We start from the raw sequence: 14,663 nt of genomic DNA, 5'->3' as shown, positions 1-14,663 counted from the left end.
CCTGCCAGTGGTCCCTTTTAATGATGAAGGCATTATCTGCAGAAACTACTGCCTGTTTATTCTGGGAAGGAAATTTATGTCTTCTTCCTGGAAAAGTATAATTAAAGACATCAAGGGATTAAATTTCCCAAGGATTTTATACATTCAGCTAATTTTATATTTCAGTGTACCCTGTGTGTCATACGCTATGAGAGATTTATTTTCCATAAATAGTGTTATAATTTGTGACTGTAACTCCAGGTCAGGTCACAGTCTTATTTATTTCGTAGTGTCAAGCAAGTATACTGTTAATTGCTAATAGTCTCGAGTAAAGGGTATGGCAACTGAGTGCTACTTAGAGTACCATAAGGACAACAGGAAGAAGTTTCTCGAAGAAGCCTCATGGTTTGGCACCTCCTGCATCTATCACAGTACCCCCTTTATTTACTTTTAGTTACTGTTTTTCCTAGCCATGCTTTTCCCCTAGCTCCGAGTATTTTCAAGTTCCAGCCCTCTACTCCACAGATACCTTTTAATACTTTTTAAAAAAGATTTATTTATGAGCTGGTGTTGGTATAGCAGGTAAAGCCTCCACCTGCAGTGCAGGCATCCCATATGGGCATCAATTCGAGTCCTGGCTGCTTCACTTCCAATCCAGCTCTCTGATAATGTGCCTGCGAAAGCAGTAAAAGATAACCCAAGTCCTTGGGCCCCTGCACCCACGTGGGAAACCTGGAAGAAGCTTCAGGCTCCTGGCTTCAAATCGGTGCAGCTGCAGCTGTTGTGGCCATTTGGGGAGTGAACCAGCAGATGGAAGACCTCTCTTTCTCTACCTCTGCCTCTCTGAAACTCTGCCTTTCAAATAAATAAATAAATCTTTTTATTTATTATTAACAGAGAGAGACAGAGACAGACAGAGATCTTCTGTCCACTGGCTCACTGCCCAGATGGCAGCAACAGCTAGTGTGGGCCAGGCCCAAGCAGGAGCCAGGAGCTTCATCTGAGTCTCATGTAGGTGGTAGGTGCTCAAGCACTTGAGCCATCTTCTGCTGCTTTCTCAAACTATGAGAAGTAGAGCAGCTGGGACAAGAATCATTACCCATATGGGATGCCATTATTGAAGGTGGTAGCTTTACCTGCTGTGCCACAACGCTGGGCCCACCACCAAATAATTTTGGTCTTAATTACTATTCCTTCGTTCACCTAACCAAAATTCCCATTTCCTGAGTGAAACTGATGTAAACTAGGTAGTAAGAGGAAATCATTCTTTTTTGTTTAACTTATTTAAATTTTATAAAGTAGGAAATATATGTACATAGCGAAAAACCTAAATGTTCATAAGAAAACTAGTAGTAAAAACAATTATGAAAGTCACAGGAAATCTTGTTATTTGAAAGCAGATTCCTTCTAAACCAAATTAATTTCTGATACAATTATATAAAGCATAACAAACTTTGAAGTCAAAGTAGGCAGTGAAGGAAGAAATGTTTTTGGCCAAGGGCATAACCATGTAATAAGAAAGCCAAACCTAGCTGTTGCTTCTGCCCTGAGTCAGCTACACTCCACCTTTTCCAAACTGTGCTCCCTTCTTTCTTCTTCTGAACATGTCAATTTGCTTAGAGATCAGATTTTTTTACAGTAGCTCCCCTGTCAGTTTGTTTTCCTATACCAAAAGAAGAGCAAGAAACTTTATTACAGAGATCACTTAGGAATTTGCCTCTGTGTATTTATTATTAATTTTCCTCAGTGTGTGTTTCTGAAGATCCCTACTATTTATCACTCCATGACTTTAATTAGAGTTAATGAATTTGTCACTTCTTGGCCTTTTGGCTAAGATCAAGTGTAGAGTTAGTGAATTTAAGGATAAACCAGTATGTTTAAAAATATACAAAACTCTTGCATTTATGATTTTTTTCTATTACCTATAAAATTACTGCCCCAGTCTGTAAGACTATTTTTAGCTTTAGTAGTGAGTTCTTTATTCCATTTATTTTCTTATTTTAGAAAACTATCCTGAAGACTTGAATTTTTAAAAATCTCAAATTTAACTGAACATTTTACATTTATGGGTCAATTTTAAGTTTTTTCAATGTTCCCATTTTCATTTCATTTTCTTTGTGAAGTATCATTTAGCTAAGAGAGACATGTAATGAAAGAAGCAAGGTACCTGCTTCTAGAATGTTCATGGGGCTTCTTTGCCTTGGTGGAGTCACTGTATATTCAGTGTTTGATCCTACATTGTGCAAATTCAGAAACACACCTTGAAATGTTGATAAATAAAGGGTTAACCAGTGTTAAGTTTCAGGAGAAATTGTTATGTCTGGAAATATCCTTTTATTATAGGAACTTTGATACAACATCTGATATCGGTTTTCTCAGGGTACTCTTCTCAGTTTGTTCAGAAAAGAGTTCTTTAAGAGTGTTCAGTAATCTGAGAATTAATGAGGGGATAAGATATTTTAAAGAATGTTTTCATATCTGGGATATATTTACTGTATATTATTTCTATTATTTATATATTTATATAGAAGTGGTATTTCTGCCTAAATAACTGATATCTTCCATAAAAAAGCACTATCACAGGGCCATCAGCATGGGGGAAATCGGATCTTGACCTTTCACAACACAAATGAAAGTCAGTTCTGAGTGGATTTCAAATCTGAATGTGAGCAGACTCATAGAATGGCAGATGTCCTAAACAGCACTCTGGCCTCAGAATCAGCCCTTAAGGCATTTGGATCCGGCTGAAAAGCCCATGAGAGTATTTTAGGAATGGAAAGCCAAGACACTCTGGCAAAAAAAAAAAAAAAAAAAAAAAAAAAAAAACTAAATGAAAGATCTCTGCGAGTGAGATCCCAGTGGAACGAACGGGGCCATCAAAGAAGGAGATACCTTTCTCTGAAGGGAGGAGAGAACTTCCACTTTGACTATGACCTTGTCTAAATATGATAAGAGTCGGTGAACTCAAAAGGCCTCCATAGCCTTGGCAATTCATGACAAGAGCCTAGGGAGATTACTGACGCCATAAACAAGAGTGTCAATTTGTTAAGTCAACAACAGGAGTCACTGTGCACTTATTCCTCATGTAGGATCTCTGTCCTAAATGTGCTGTACATTGTGATTTAATACTATAACTAGTACTCAAACAGTATTTTGTACTTTGTGTTTCTGTGTGGGTGCAAACTGTTGAAAGCTTTACTTAATATATGCTAAATTGATCTTCTGTGTATAAAGATAATTGAAAATGAATCTTGATGTGAATGGAAGGTGAGAGGGGAGGGTTGCGGGTGGGAGGGAAGTTATGGGGGGGAAAAGCCATTGTAATCCATAAGCTGTACTTTGGAAATTTATATTCATTAAATAAAAGTTAAAAAAAAAATCTGAATGTGAAAGGTGAAAGAGTGGAAATTTTAGAGGAAAATATGGGACATGCTGTTGATAAATATTTATTTAAAAGGCAGAATTGGAGATGGGAGCAGGGCAAAAGAGATATCGAGGTATCTTCTATCTGCTGGTCTACTCCCTAAATGGCCTCACCTGCTGGGACAAAGCCAGGCCACAGCCAGGAGCCAGGAGCTTCATCTGAATCTCCAACATGTATGACAGGCACCCAAGTACTTGGGCCATCTTCTGTTTTTTCCCAGGTCCTTTAGCAGGGAGCTAGATCATAAGATGGGCAGCTAGGACATGAATCAGTGCTCATGTGGGATGCCTGCATCACAGACAGTGACTTAACCTGCTGCTCCACAACGCAAGCCATGGTTTCAACCATAAAAGGATTAACAAATTGGACTGTTTTAAAACTTCTTCTCATGAAAAGAAAAACTTTTTAGTTTGTGAAAATTAAACCCACAGAGTATGAGAAAATAATTTGCAAGGCAGCCCAATAGAAAAATGGACAAAAACTTGAGCTGGCACTTCACAGAGAAGATACTTAAATATACTAATAAACATATGAAAAGGTGCTCAACTGGGAAATGCAAATTAAAACCCCACTGGAGTCCACAGCATCCTCACTAGAATGGCTAACATAGAAACAAAGGAAAATATGAGTTAGGTTTTCCTCATGGTTGAAGATACAGAATGATTAGAATCCTTTTAAACTGCTGGTGAGAATATAAATAGATAAAAACCATGTTGGAAAACTATTTGGCAACATCTACTAAACCTGTAAAAATGCACACCCTGTAGCCCAGAAATTCTTCTCCAAGGCATATACTTAGACATAGGTATGCAATCATCCCTTGGTACATATGGGAGGTTGATTCCAGGACCAGCCCCCTATAATACCAAAATTCGCAGATACTTAACTCCCTCATATAAATGGTGTAGTATTTGCATATAAACTACACGCATCCTCCTGTATACTTTAAATCATCTCTAGATTACTTATATCTAACAAATGTAAATGCTATATAAATAATTGTTATACTGTATTTTTAGGAAATCACTTCAAGGGAAAAAAACCTATACCTGTTTAGTATAGGCACAATTTTTCCTCCAAATATTTTCAATCTGTAGTTGGTTGAAGCAATGAGAGAGAACCTATGGGTATGGATGACCTACTATACATATATTTACCAAAAGACAAATTTTTTTAAAAAAATTATTTATTTGAGAGGTAGAATTACAGACAAAGAGAGGGAGAGATGGGGGGAAAGGTCTTCCATCCGCTGGTTCGCTTTCCAAATGGCCATACTGCCAAAGCTGCACCTGAGCCAGGAGCTTCTTCCAGGTCTCCCACATCCCTCTGCAGGTGCAGAGGCCCAAACACTTTTGCTGCTTTCTACTGCTTTCCCAGGCCATAGCAGAGAGTTCAATCAGAAGAGGGGTAGCCGGGATACAAACTGGCACCCATGTAAGATGCCGACGCCACACATTTAGTCAACTATGCCACAATGCCAGCCCCAAAAGACTTTCATTGCACCCTTATTGATAGTAGCCTCAAATATGAAAATACCCAAATGTTGAATGGGTAAACAAATTGTGGTGTTAATCCAATGGTCTATAATGAAAATCGTCTACAAATAAAAACAACAATATGGCTAAATATCACAAACATTATGTTAAGTGCGAAAAATACTAGCTGCAGAAAAGATTACATAAGGCATAATTCCATTTGTGTAAAGTATAAAAGTAAGAAAACTAACCAATGCTGTTAAAAAAGTTAGGGTCCTGATTTCTCTCTCAACAGGTAGGGATTTAATGAAAGGAGGCATGAAGCAAATTTGTAGGGTGCTAGGAAGGTCCTGTTTGTTGATCCAGGTGCTGATTGCCCAGATAATGTTCAATTTTAGAAACAAATTAGATGTATGCTTATTTATTTTATTTATATTTATAAACTGTAATTTATCCCTGCTTTTATTTTTATAGCCATAGACCACCAAAGTGCCCTATAAATAATAACACTAGCAATTTCTTTAGACATGTCATGATTGATGAAGTAGATTTTAGCTTCAGGATTGCATAGTCCAGTCTGGGTTATATTTCATTTCCCAAACTATACTCTGTCTATTTGTATCTCTAGGTATACTCAGTTGTTAATCAGATTAAAACATAATTATATAGTCAAACACATATGAGAAAGGGGGGATATTATCTCGTTCCTAAAGATTTATAAGGTGTAGTGAGAAGACATAGGTAATAATAGCTAGTAATTATTTAATACTTCATATGTGTCAGGTTTATGCAAATATTATTACATTAATCCTCTCAATAAACACAATGAGGTAAATAATGTTATCACACTTACTTACACAGATGAAGAAACTGAATTATAGAGATGTAAAACAACAGCTTAGGTTTACAAAGCTTCCCACCTAGCAGAATTCTTTTAATTTTTGAACTAGAGTAACTGACACAATGTTATACTGTCTTATTTTGCCTGTCCAGCATCTCTTACTGTTGGTATTAGTGTTCTTTTTTTTTTTTTTTTTTTTTTTTTGACAGGCAGAGTGGACAGTGAGAGAGAGAGAGAAAGGTCTTCCTTTTGCCGTTGGTTCACCCTCCAATGGCCGCCGCGGTAGCGCACTGCGGCCCGCGCACCGCGCTGTTCCGATGGGAGGAGCCAGGTGCTTATCCTGGTCTCCCATGGGGTGCAGAGCCCAAGCACTTGGGCCATCCTCCACTGCACTCCCTGGCCACAGCAGAGAGCTGGCCTGGAAGAGGGGCAACAGGGACAGGATCGGTGCCCCGACCGGGACTAGAACCCGGTGTGCCGGCGCCGCAAGGCGGAGGATTAGCCTAGTGAGCCGCGGCGCCGGCCTGGTATTAGTGTTCTTAAAATCACTCCGGAGGCCGGCACCATGGCTCACTAGGCTAATCCTCTGCCTGCGGCACCGACACCCCAGGTTCTAGTCCCTGTTGGGGCGCCGGTTCTGTCCTAGTTGCTCCTCTTCCAGTCCAGCTCTCTGCCGTGGCCCGGGAGGGCAGTGAAGGATGGCCCAAGTCCTTGGGCCCTGCACCCGCATGGGAGACCAGGAGAAGCACCTGGCTCCTGGCTTTGGATCAGCATGGTGCGCTGGCTGCAGTGGCCATTGGGGGATGAACCAACAGAAAAGGAAGACCTTTATCTCTGTCTCTCTCTCTCTCACTGTCCACTCTGCCTGTCAAAAAAAATCACTCCTGGGGCTGGCGCTGTGGTGTAGCGGGTAAAGCCGCCACCTGCAGTGCCGGCATACTGTACGGGCACTGGTTCAAGACCCAGCTGCTCCACTTCTGATCCAGCTGTCTGCTATGGCCTGGGAAAGCAGTGGAAGATGGCCCAAGTCCTTGGGCTCCTACACCAGCGTAGGAGACCCAGAAGAAGCTCTTGTTTCCTGGCTTCAGCCTGGACCCACGCTGGCCCTTGCAGCAATTTGGGGAGTAAACCAACGGATAGACGATCTCTGTAATTCTACTTTTCAAATAAATAAATATTTTTAAAAACATTATGTTATGTGAAATAAACCAGATGCATAATGACAAATATTATAAGATCTCAGTTATATGCAGTATCTAGAATACATGAATCCAAAAAACAAAAGGTATATTCTAGGTTATCAGAAGCTGGTGGGGGAGATCCATGATGAGTTATTGCTTAATAGTTAAGAATTTCTGTTTGTACCAATTAGAAAGCTTTGGGAAAAAAAGTTAAAAGCAATGGTTATGTTTATCTCTTTCCGTATGCATCTTCATATTATGAAGGAGGGAAAACTTGAAGATTTCATTTCTGTTAATGTGCCTGTAACTCTCAGGTCTTGAGATTGTCCAAAGTACAGGTTCTTAGAGGCAGTAACTTTAGATAACAGCTTTCAGGAATGGAATTAGGAGATTTTTGTGGTTTTTGAGAGTATTTTATTAGTGGGATAAAGGCAAGCACCTGAGTGTGGGAGGTTAATTTCAGTATAAAGGAAATGGAGATTGAGCGACAGCATTATTTTTCACAGTAATTTGTGAAAAAGGATTATTCATTAAATTATCAAGTAAGAAGAATTGAACAGCATTGGAACCCAGCAAACTTATGTGCGGTACTTCTAAATATTCACTGTCAACTGATGCACCATTGTTTTTCTCTAGCACTTATAGCTTAAACAAGGAGACAAAAAAAAAAATCAAGGTTACACATTAGAAGGAAGTGTGTGTGGTAGAAGGTGAGGGGACTGAGTTAACTGAATTGATGAATTATGGAATCTGTAGTAAGAAGGAAGAAAAAGAAAACTAAGAAATGAGCATATTTCTCTTGGAATTAGGAATGTATAGTCTGGTCCAGGTCCTTTTTATTCTGTTCATTGATACTTATTTATAGAACACCTACCACACTAGGTGCTATGTTGGGTAACTTGAGTTACAACAATGAAAAGTTAGACAATAGATAGTTGCCTTCATGAAACTTGGAGTCTGGAGAGGAAGACACATGTCAACAGTTCAAAGTTACAAAAAGGAGGGAAATCAGGATCTCCAGAGGCCATTATTAATGGCTTTTAAAGTTCTTGCCTTTACTTCCACTCTGAGACACCCACACAGTTACTCCAGCACACACCATGCTTGTGTGCTGAGAAATCTTTAAGAAGTCATTGGATCTTTTTATCATCTGCTCTCGTTTTCCTTCCCTTTTTTTTTTTTTTTTAAGATTTATTTTATTTATTTGAAAGGCAGAGTTAGAGAGAAGGAGAGATAGATCTATCCGCTAGTTCACTCCCCAGATGACTGCAACAGCCGGGGCTGGGCCAGGCCGAAGCTAGGAATCAGGAACTTCATCCAGGTCTCCCATGTGGGTGCAGGGGCCTAAGGACTTGGGCCATCTTCTAGTGCTTTCCTAGACACATTAGTAGGAACTGGGTCAGAAGCAGAGCAGCCAGGACTTGAACCGTTGCTCATATGGGATGCCAACATTGCTGGCAGTGGCTTAGCCCATTATGCCACAACACTGGCCCCAGCTTCCCCTTCTTCCACATCCTAAGCATAGTGGCAGCTGAAGTAATGCTTGCTGACCACCTGCATCAATAAATCTTAGTTAGAAGCACTGACTTAATGACCATTTCTCTTTGTTCCTTTAGTTCTCTGTTCAGAATATATCTAAGGAATTTCATAAGAAAAAGAAAATGGTGAAACTGAATTTGAAACTAAGAACAGAAACTAATTGAAAATTATAAAGATAGGAAAAGCCTAGAACAGCAAAACTATTGCAGAACAGTAGTTTTGAAAGTTGTTTGCTTGAAACTGAAGAAATTAATATAGAAGGAACTAGATGGGGCTGGCACCATGGCGCAGTAGGTTAGTCCTCTGCCTGCGGTGCCAGCATCCCATATGGGCGCCAGTTCTAGTCCCGGCTGCTCCTCTTCTGAAAATAAGATAATTCTGGATTTTACAATGAGACCTTTCTAAGGAGATTAGAAAAATTCATTGAAAATTGTGTTTTTTGACATTGGCTTTCTCAAGAGGAAAGAAGACATTCAGATTGAGCTGAGGCTGACAAAAATGTCAAGTCTTGGACAACTTTCTAATGTGCCAGACCAGTTGAATTATAGTTTCTCTGTTGAAGTATCTTAGGAAGGTTGGCATTGTGATGCAGCAGGGTTAATTGCTCTTGTAATGCTGGCATCCTATATCGGAATGCTGGCCCAGTGCATGTACCAGCTACACCACTTCCAGTCCAGCTTCCTGCTCTTGTGCCTGGGAGGCAAGAGATGATGACCTAAGTACTTGGGCCTCTGTCATTCATGTGGAAGACCCAGAAGGAGTTTTTGGCTTCCTGTTTTGGCCTGATCCAGCCCTGGCAGTTGGAGCCATTTGAACCAGCAGATAGAAGATACCTGTCTCTCTCTCTCTTACTGTTTCTCTGACTCTCACTTTACCATTCAAGTTGATGAAAATAAAATCAACATTTTTAAAAGAAAACCTAACTTAAAAATAAATTAATATATTTTAGAGGATCAATCCAGACACTTTAAAATTAATCGGTGCTTAAAAAATAGCTGAATATTTGTTCTACTGATAAATAAGGAAAAAATTTAATTTAAACAGGACCAAGATTTCAGTTTTCTCAAGTTGTGCTACAGTAGTCTTTGGCCACAGTGCAGGATTTGATCAAATAAGGGTGCCATGAAACTGGCAAGAGTCACTAGATTTCTGATAAAGTACCTCACAATTTCTGAGTGGTTCAAAGAGTCATTGTAATAGGATGAAGGATTTGATCCAATTTAGTCTAAATCTATTTAAGAGAAAGGAATAGTGTTCTCTAAGAAATGAATGGAGCTCACAAATGGTTTTATTCACCGACTTGAAAGGGAGAATAGCAATAATTTTGAAATTTTATGCCATAATAAGCTTGGGAACTGTATTCATGCAGATTAAAAGAAATAAAAGATTGTTAGTTTTGAAAAATAAATTAATGAAGGAACATCAAGATGATATTGAAGACTGGGGACTCTAAGCAAACAATAATACCATCCTAACAACAAAGTAGAATTTGAACTTGCATGGAAAATTCAGAAAAAAACCTTTCAGTAGCAATGAAAATCCTATTTTCAGTATAAGTAGGATTCAGTATGTATGAGAATTGCTATTTTGTCTAGAACAAAGGAGAGTGGCAGACAACTCACCACATCTGCCCAGTAAGCAGTTATCTCCAAGAAGATATGAAAAAGAGGAATGCACTTTATGAATTTCTTAGAATGTAACAGTTGGATAATAGTTATAAAATTATTCCATGGATTTGGTTGCCATCAAGGCTTTTGAAGGGGGAAGGAATTTTTTTTTTTTTTTTAAGATTTATTTATTTGAGAGGTAGAGCTATAGACAGAGAGAGGAAAAGATAGAAAGGTCTTCCATCCACTGGTTCACTCCCCAAATGGTTGCAACGGCCAGAGCTGGTCCAATCTGAAGTCAGGAGCCAGATGCTTCCTCCAGGTCTCCCACACAGGTTAGGGGCTCAAGCACTTGTGCCATCTTCTACTGTTTTCCCAAGCTATAGCAAAGAGCTGGATTGGAAGAAGAGCAGCCAGGATATAAACCGTTGCCCATATGGGATGCTGGTGCCACAGCACCAGCCCCATGGGAAGGAATTTCTTTTACACCATGTCTCGAACATAACTTCTGTTTGAGAATTGGGGCCTTATACAGATGACTTTTAATATACAATACAGGGTACTTTTAAAAGTAAAATATCACCCATAATTCCACTGTCTTCCACTTTTTAATAAGCTTCAAGTCTATTCCTTTTTTGCATGCTCAGTTTTTTTAAGTTTATTTGAAAAACAGAGTGACAGAGTGAGAGAGATCTTTCATCCACTGGTTCACACCCCAAATGTCTGAAACAGCTGGGATTCAGCCAGGCCAAACCCAGGAGCCAAGAACTCCATCTGGGTCTCACACATGGATGACAGGGACCCAAGTACTTGGGTCATCTTCTCTTGCCTTCCAGGCACATTAGCAGGAAGTTAGATTGGAAGTAGAGATAAGACTGTGTCCCAGGCAATAGCTCAACCTGCTGTACCACAACACCCACCCCTCTGATACATATTTGACTCCCATGAAACAGACTATATGTACCTTATATAGGAAAATTCCAACATATTTGCCTTATTTTTAATAACAAAATTACTAATAGGTAACACAGATATGATCTTGAAAATCATTTAAATAGAACTTATGGTTTTGCTCTTAAAATTGATATGTTAAATTTGTGCTGTCTGAAACAATAGTTAGCAGCCACACATGGCTCTTGAGCACTTAAAATGTGCCTTGTTTGAAATACAGTGTTCCGTGAGTGTAAAGTACATGCTGGAGGGGCAGGCTTCTAAATTAGCAGTGAAGATGTCCAAGTCCAGTGTCAGAGTGCCTGGATTCCTTCCCTGGCTCAAATCAAGGTAAAATTGGGACTACTAGTGTTCTGCAGATGGGGACAAGTCGTCTCCATCTTCCTTACCGCTGCTCAATGAGAATGAGAGAAAGTGAAACTCTGAGAGTATAGTTGATAATACTGTATATTGTACTTACAAAGGAAGGAAAGAATGAAGGAGGAGCAAAGTTCTGAAAATGACTTGGCTGTGTTTAGATGCTTACACTTGCTAAGTATTTTTTGCCATTTATTTCTAGATTCATGACAATGCTATCTAAAGTTGAGAAATCATCAGACAAAATCGTGGAGATAATGCAGAATTTAAACAGTGTACAGGTTTGCTTTTTTTCAAATATAATTTTCATACTCTACTGCTCCATTAAAAAAGGATAGTAAGGAAAGAAGCCCTAGATTGGAGAATACACACCAGCTGAGAGTTGGTAGAGGTTTAATTTTCTTTTCATGGGAATTTTTTTCTTTTATGAATATCATATAACCATAATAGTTTAGCAATAGCTGGCTTTCTTGCATTTAAAAGTAAATTTGTAGATTCTGTTTAGTGCTTTTGATTAGTAATAAATTGTTTTATCCAGGCATTTGAGGACTTGTAATAGTTGACCTAGACAAAAAGTTAAATCTGCTAACACAGAGTTTAAGTTTTTCAAATGAAGAAAACAATGTACTTGTTTTCTCTAGACTTCTTGGAAATCTTAACTTTATAGAGAACTTATTTAACCCATCTAAGATGGTTTTCTTCCAGGCTTTGAAAGGCAATAGAGAGCTCGAAAATCTCATTGGTATCTCCTATTCATCCTGCTTCTTAAAAAGAGAAATGGAAAAAACCAAAGAACTAAGTAAGAAGAAATTTGTGAGTTGTCAATTATATTAGTTTTAAAGATAAACTTACTAATTTTTATCAAATTTAAATCTGATAGACTTTTTCATATAAAGCACTACTGGGCATAGACGGAAAAACTGTTGCCATGTATCTTGCACCAGGGTATGTTATTTTGGGAATTCCTCTTTAATGTGAAGGAAAAGAATGTACCTTAAAATGGCTATTGGCTTTTTTAATGTAGTGCTCATTTTAAAGTAAGGTACTGCATTTTATACTTGATACCTACAAATGTGTATTGCTTTGAATTATTTTTTCATAAAGTTATTTCTTCCAAGTAATGAGAAATTTTTCATATTCCACGTTAATTCTTAACATGAGATTTTTTTTCCTTTTAGTGATAAAAGTAACAAAACAAAAACTGTTAGAAAAGAAGAATTCAGGACTTCCTCACAAAGGTAAAGAGGTATATTTTAGTTTATTACATAGGAAATATTTTTATTTCAGCAGTTAAGCACCAACCATGAGTGCTTTTCAGTATATTTTTGAAGATGTGAGTCTCATTTCAAAAGTCTTCTTTGAGTTTAGCAGAAGACCCTGTCTGATGAGATAAGCTTTCCTGATGATTGAGCTTTTTCAGTGCCTTTTGAAATATAATTTTCAGTTTAAGATTTAAATTTTGTAGTCTTTTGTTAAATTTCTATTTGAGAACACAGACAAATAGGAACAGCAGTGTATTAATATACCAACTTTTAAGGTACATTGGAAGGGTATATTAGTTCTGGAATCTTTCAAATCATTGATGACATTTGATCTGTGACTATGCCTCTGAACATTTAACAGTATTTATTTTAAAGATTATTTATTTATTTATCAGAGAGGCAGAGAGAGAGATTCATGACAATGCTATCTAAGTTTGAGAAATCATCAGCTGCAATGGCTGGAGCTGGGCTAATCTGAAGCCAGGAGCCAGGAGCCTCTTCCAGGTTTCCCATGCTAGTACAGGGGCCCAAGGACTTGGACCATATTCTACTGCTTTCCCAGGCCACAGCAGAGAGCTAGATCAGAAATGGAGCATCTGGTACTTGAACCAACACGGATATGGGATGCCAGCACTGCAGGCAGTGGCTTTACCTGCTACACCAAGGCACCAGCCCTATATTTCACAGTATTTTTAAGTTATAGGAAATACACATTCATACCTCAGTAAGCAAAATAATTACAAACTATAAAATATCAAAACTTTTATACTAATTTAAAAGTGACCATTTTGGGGCCAGCGCTGTGGCACAGGGGGTAAAGCCACTGCCTGTAGTGCTGGCATCCCATATGGGCACCAGTTCGAGTCCTGGCTGCTCCACTTCCAAACGAGCTCTCTGCTATGGTCTGGGAAAGCAGTAGAAGATGGTCCAAGTCCTTGGGCTACTGCACCCACATGGGAGACTCAGAAGAGTCTCCTGGTTCCTGGCTTCGGATTGGCTCAGCTCCAGCCGGTGTGGCCATCTGGAGAGTGAACCAGTGGATGGAAGACTTCTCTCTCTCTCTCTTCCTCTGCCTCTCTGTAACTCTGCCTTTCAAGTAAAATAAATAAATCTTTAAAGAGTGATCATTTTATTATTACTGACACAGATGCCATTTAGTAATCTCTGCAAGTGGAGTTAGGCCATGTTTTAGTCTACCAATTTTTAGTACCAGTTGTCACAGAAAGCAACCAATTGAGGTTGGCATTGTGGGTGGTAAAAGAATTCATCAGAGCAGTCAGATAGAGTGAGCAGTTAGATTTATTGAACACACTGCAAGAGAGTGGGCGGGCAGTAAAGCTAGAAGGTAGCCGGCTGCTGCTATACAGTACAAGGGAGCAGTGGGCAGGCTAACTGCCACTACAAAATAGATGATAATCTGAGGAGTATAGTTATAACTGTAGCCATCTTCTTAGGGTGAGTTTTCCTGTAATCCCAACAGGTTTTCCCAGCCAGGTAATCTGCATTTCTGCCCGCACTGCCCTTCTTAGAGAGTTACCCAGTCCACCAAGTTGCTTGGGCAGCCTTCCACACCAATGACTGCCATTTATTGAGTACCAGTAATTACTATATTCCCAATAATAGAACCAGCAGATCTTTACAGCAACACTGCAGAAGGAGAGAGAAAGAAAAGAGGAGAGAGATCTTCCATCCATTAGTTCACTCCCCAAATGGCAAAGGCCAGATCTAAGCCTGGAGCTAGGAGCTTCTTTTGGGTCTCCCACATGGGTGGCAGAGGCCAAAACCCTTGGGCCATCTTCCGAATGTATTAGCAAAGAGCTGGATTGGAAGTGGACCAACTGGAACTTGAAACAATACCCATATGGAATGCCAGCATATCACGGAGCATCTTTTTTAATTAATTAATTTATTTGAAAGAGTTAACAGAGAGAGGTAGAGACAAAGAGAGAGAGAGTGTCCATCCACTGGTTCACTCTCCAAATTGCTGCAATGGCCAGAGCTGAGCTGATCCAAAGTCAGAAGCCAGGAGCTTCTTCTGGATCTCCCA

The 14,663-nt window shown here is 39.2% G+C and overlaps 1 protein-coding gene and 1 pseudogene across 3 annotated transcripts in view; both read left to right on the top strand.

The window, feature by feature from the left end:
• The window catches only part of ITGB3BP (integrin subunit beta 3 binding protein), a 77,937-nt gene that overhangs the window by 49,282 nt on the left and 13,992 nt on the right, over positions 1-14,663 (top strand). For all 3 annotated transcript variants that reach the window (XM_062191469.1, XM_062191467.1, XM_062191466.1), the window contains 3 exons: positions 11,557-11,635; positions 12,060-12,153; positions 12,533-12,592. In XM_062191469.1, the coding sequence (XP_062047453.1) occupies positions 11,557-11,635; positions 12,060-12,153; positions 12,533-12,592 (233 nt within the window). The remainder of the gene's footprint in view (positions 1-11,556; positions 11,636-12,059; positions 12,154-12,532; positions 12,593-14,663) is intronic.
• On the top strand, positions 1,790-1,906 carry LOC133761233 (U2 spliceosomal RNA; annotated as a pseudogene).

This window comes from Lepus europaeus, chromosome 5, assembly GCF_033115175.1.
Source record: "Lepus europaeus isolate LE1 chromosome 5, mLepTim1.pri, whole genome shotgun sequence".
In the NCBI taxonomy this organism is placed as follows: Eukaryota; Metazoa; Chordata; class Mammalia; order Lagomorpha; family Leporidae; genus Lepus; species Lepus europaeus.
This window is presented reverse-complemented; position numbering and strand designations above follow the sequence as displayed.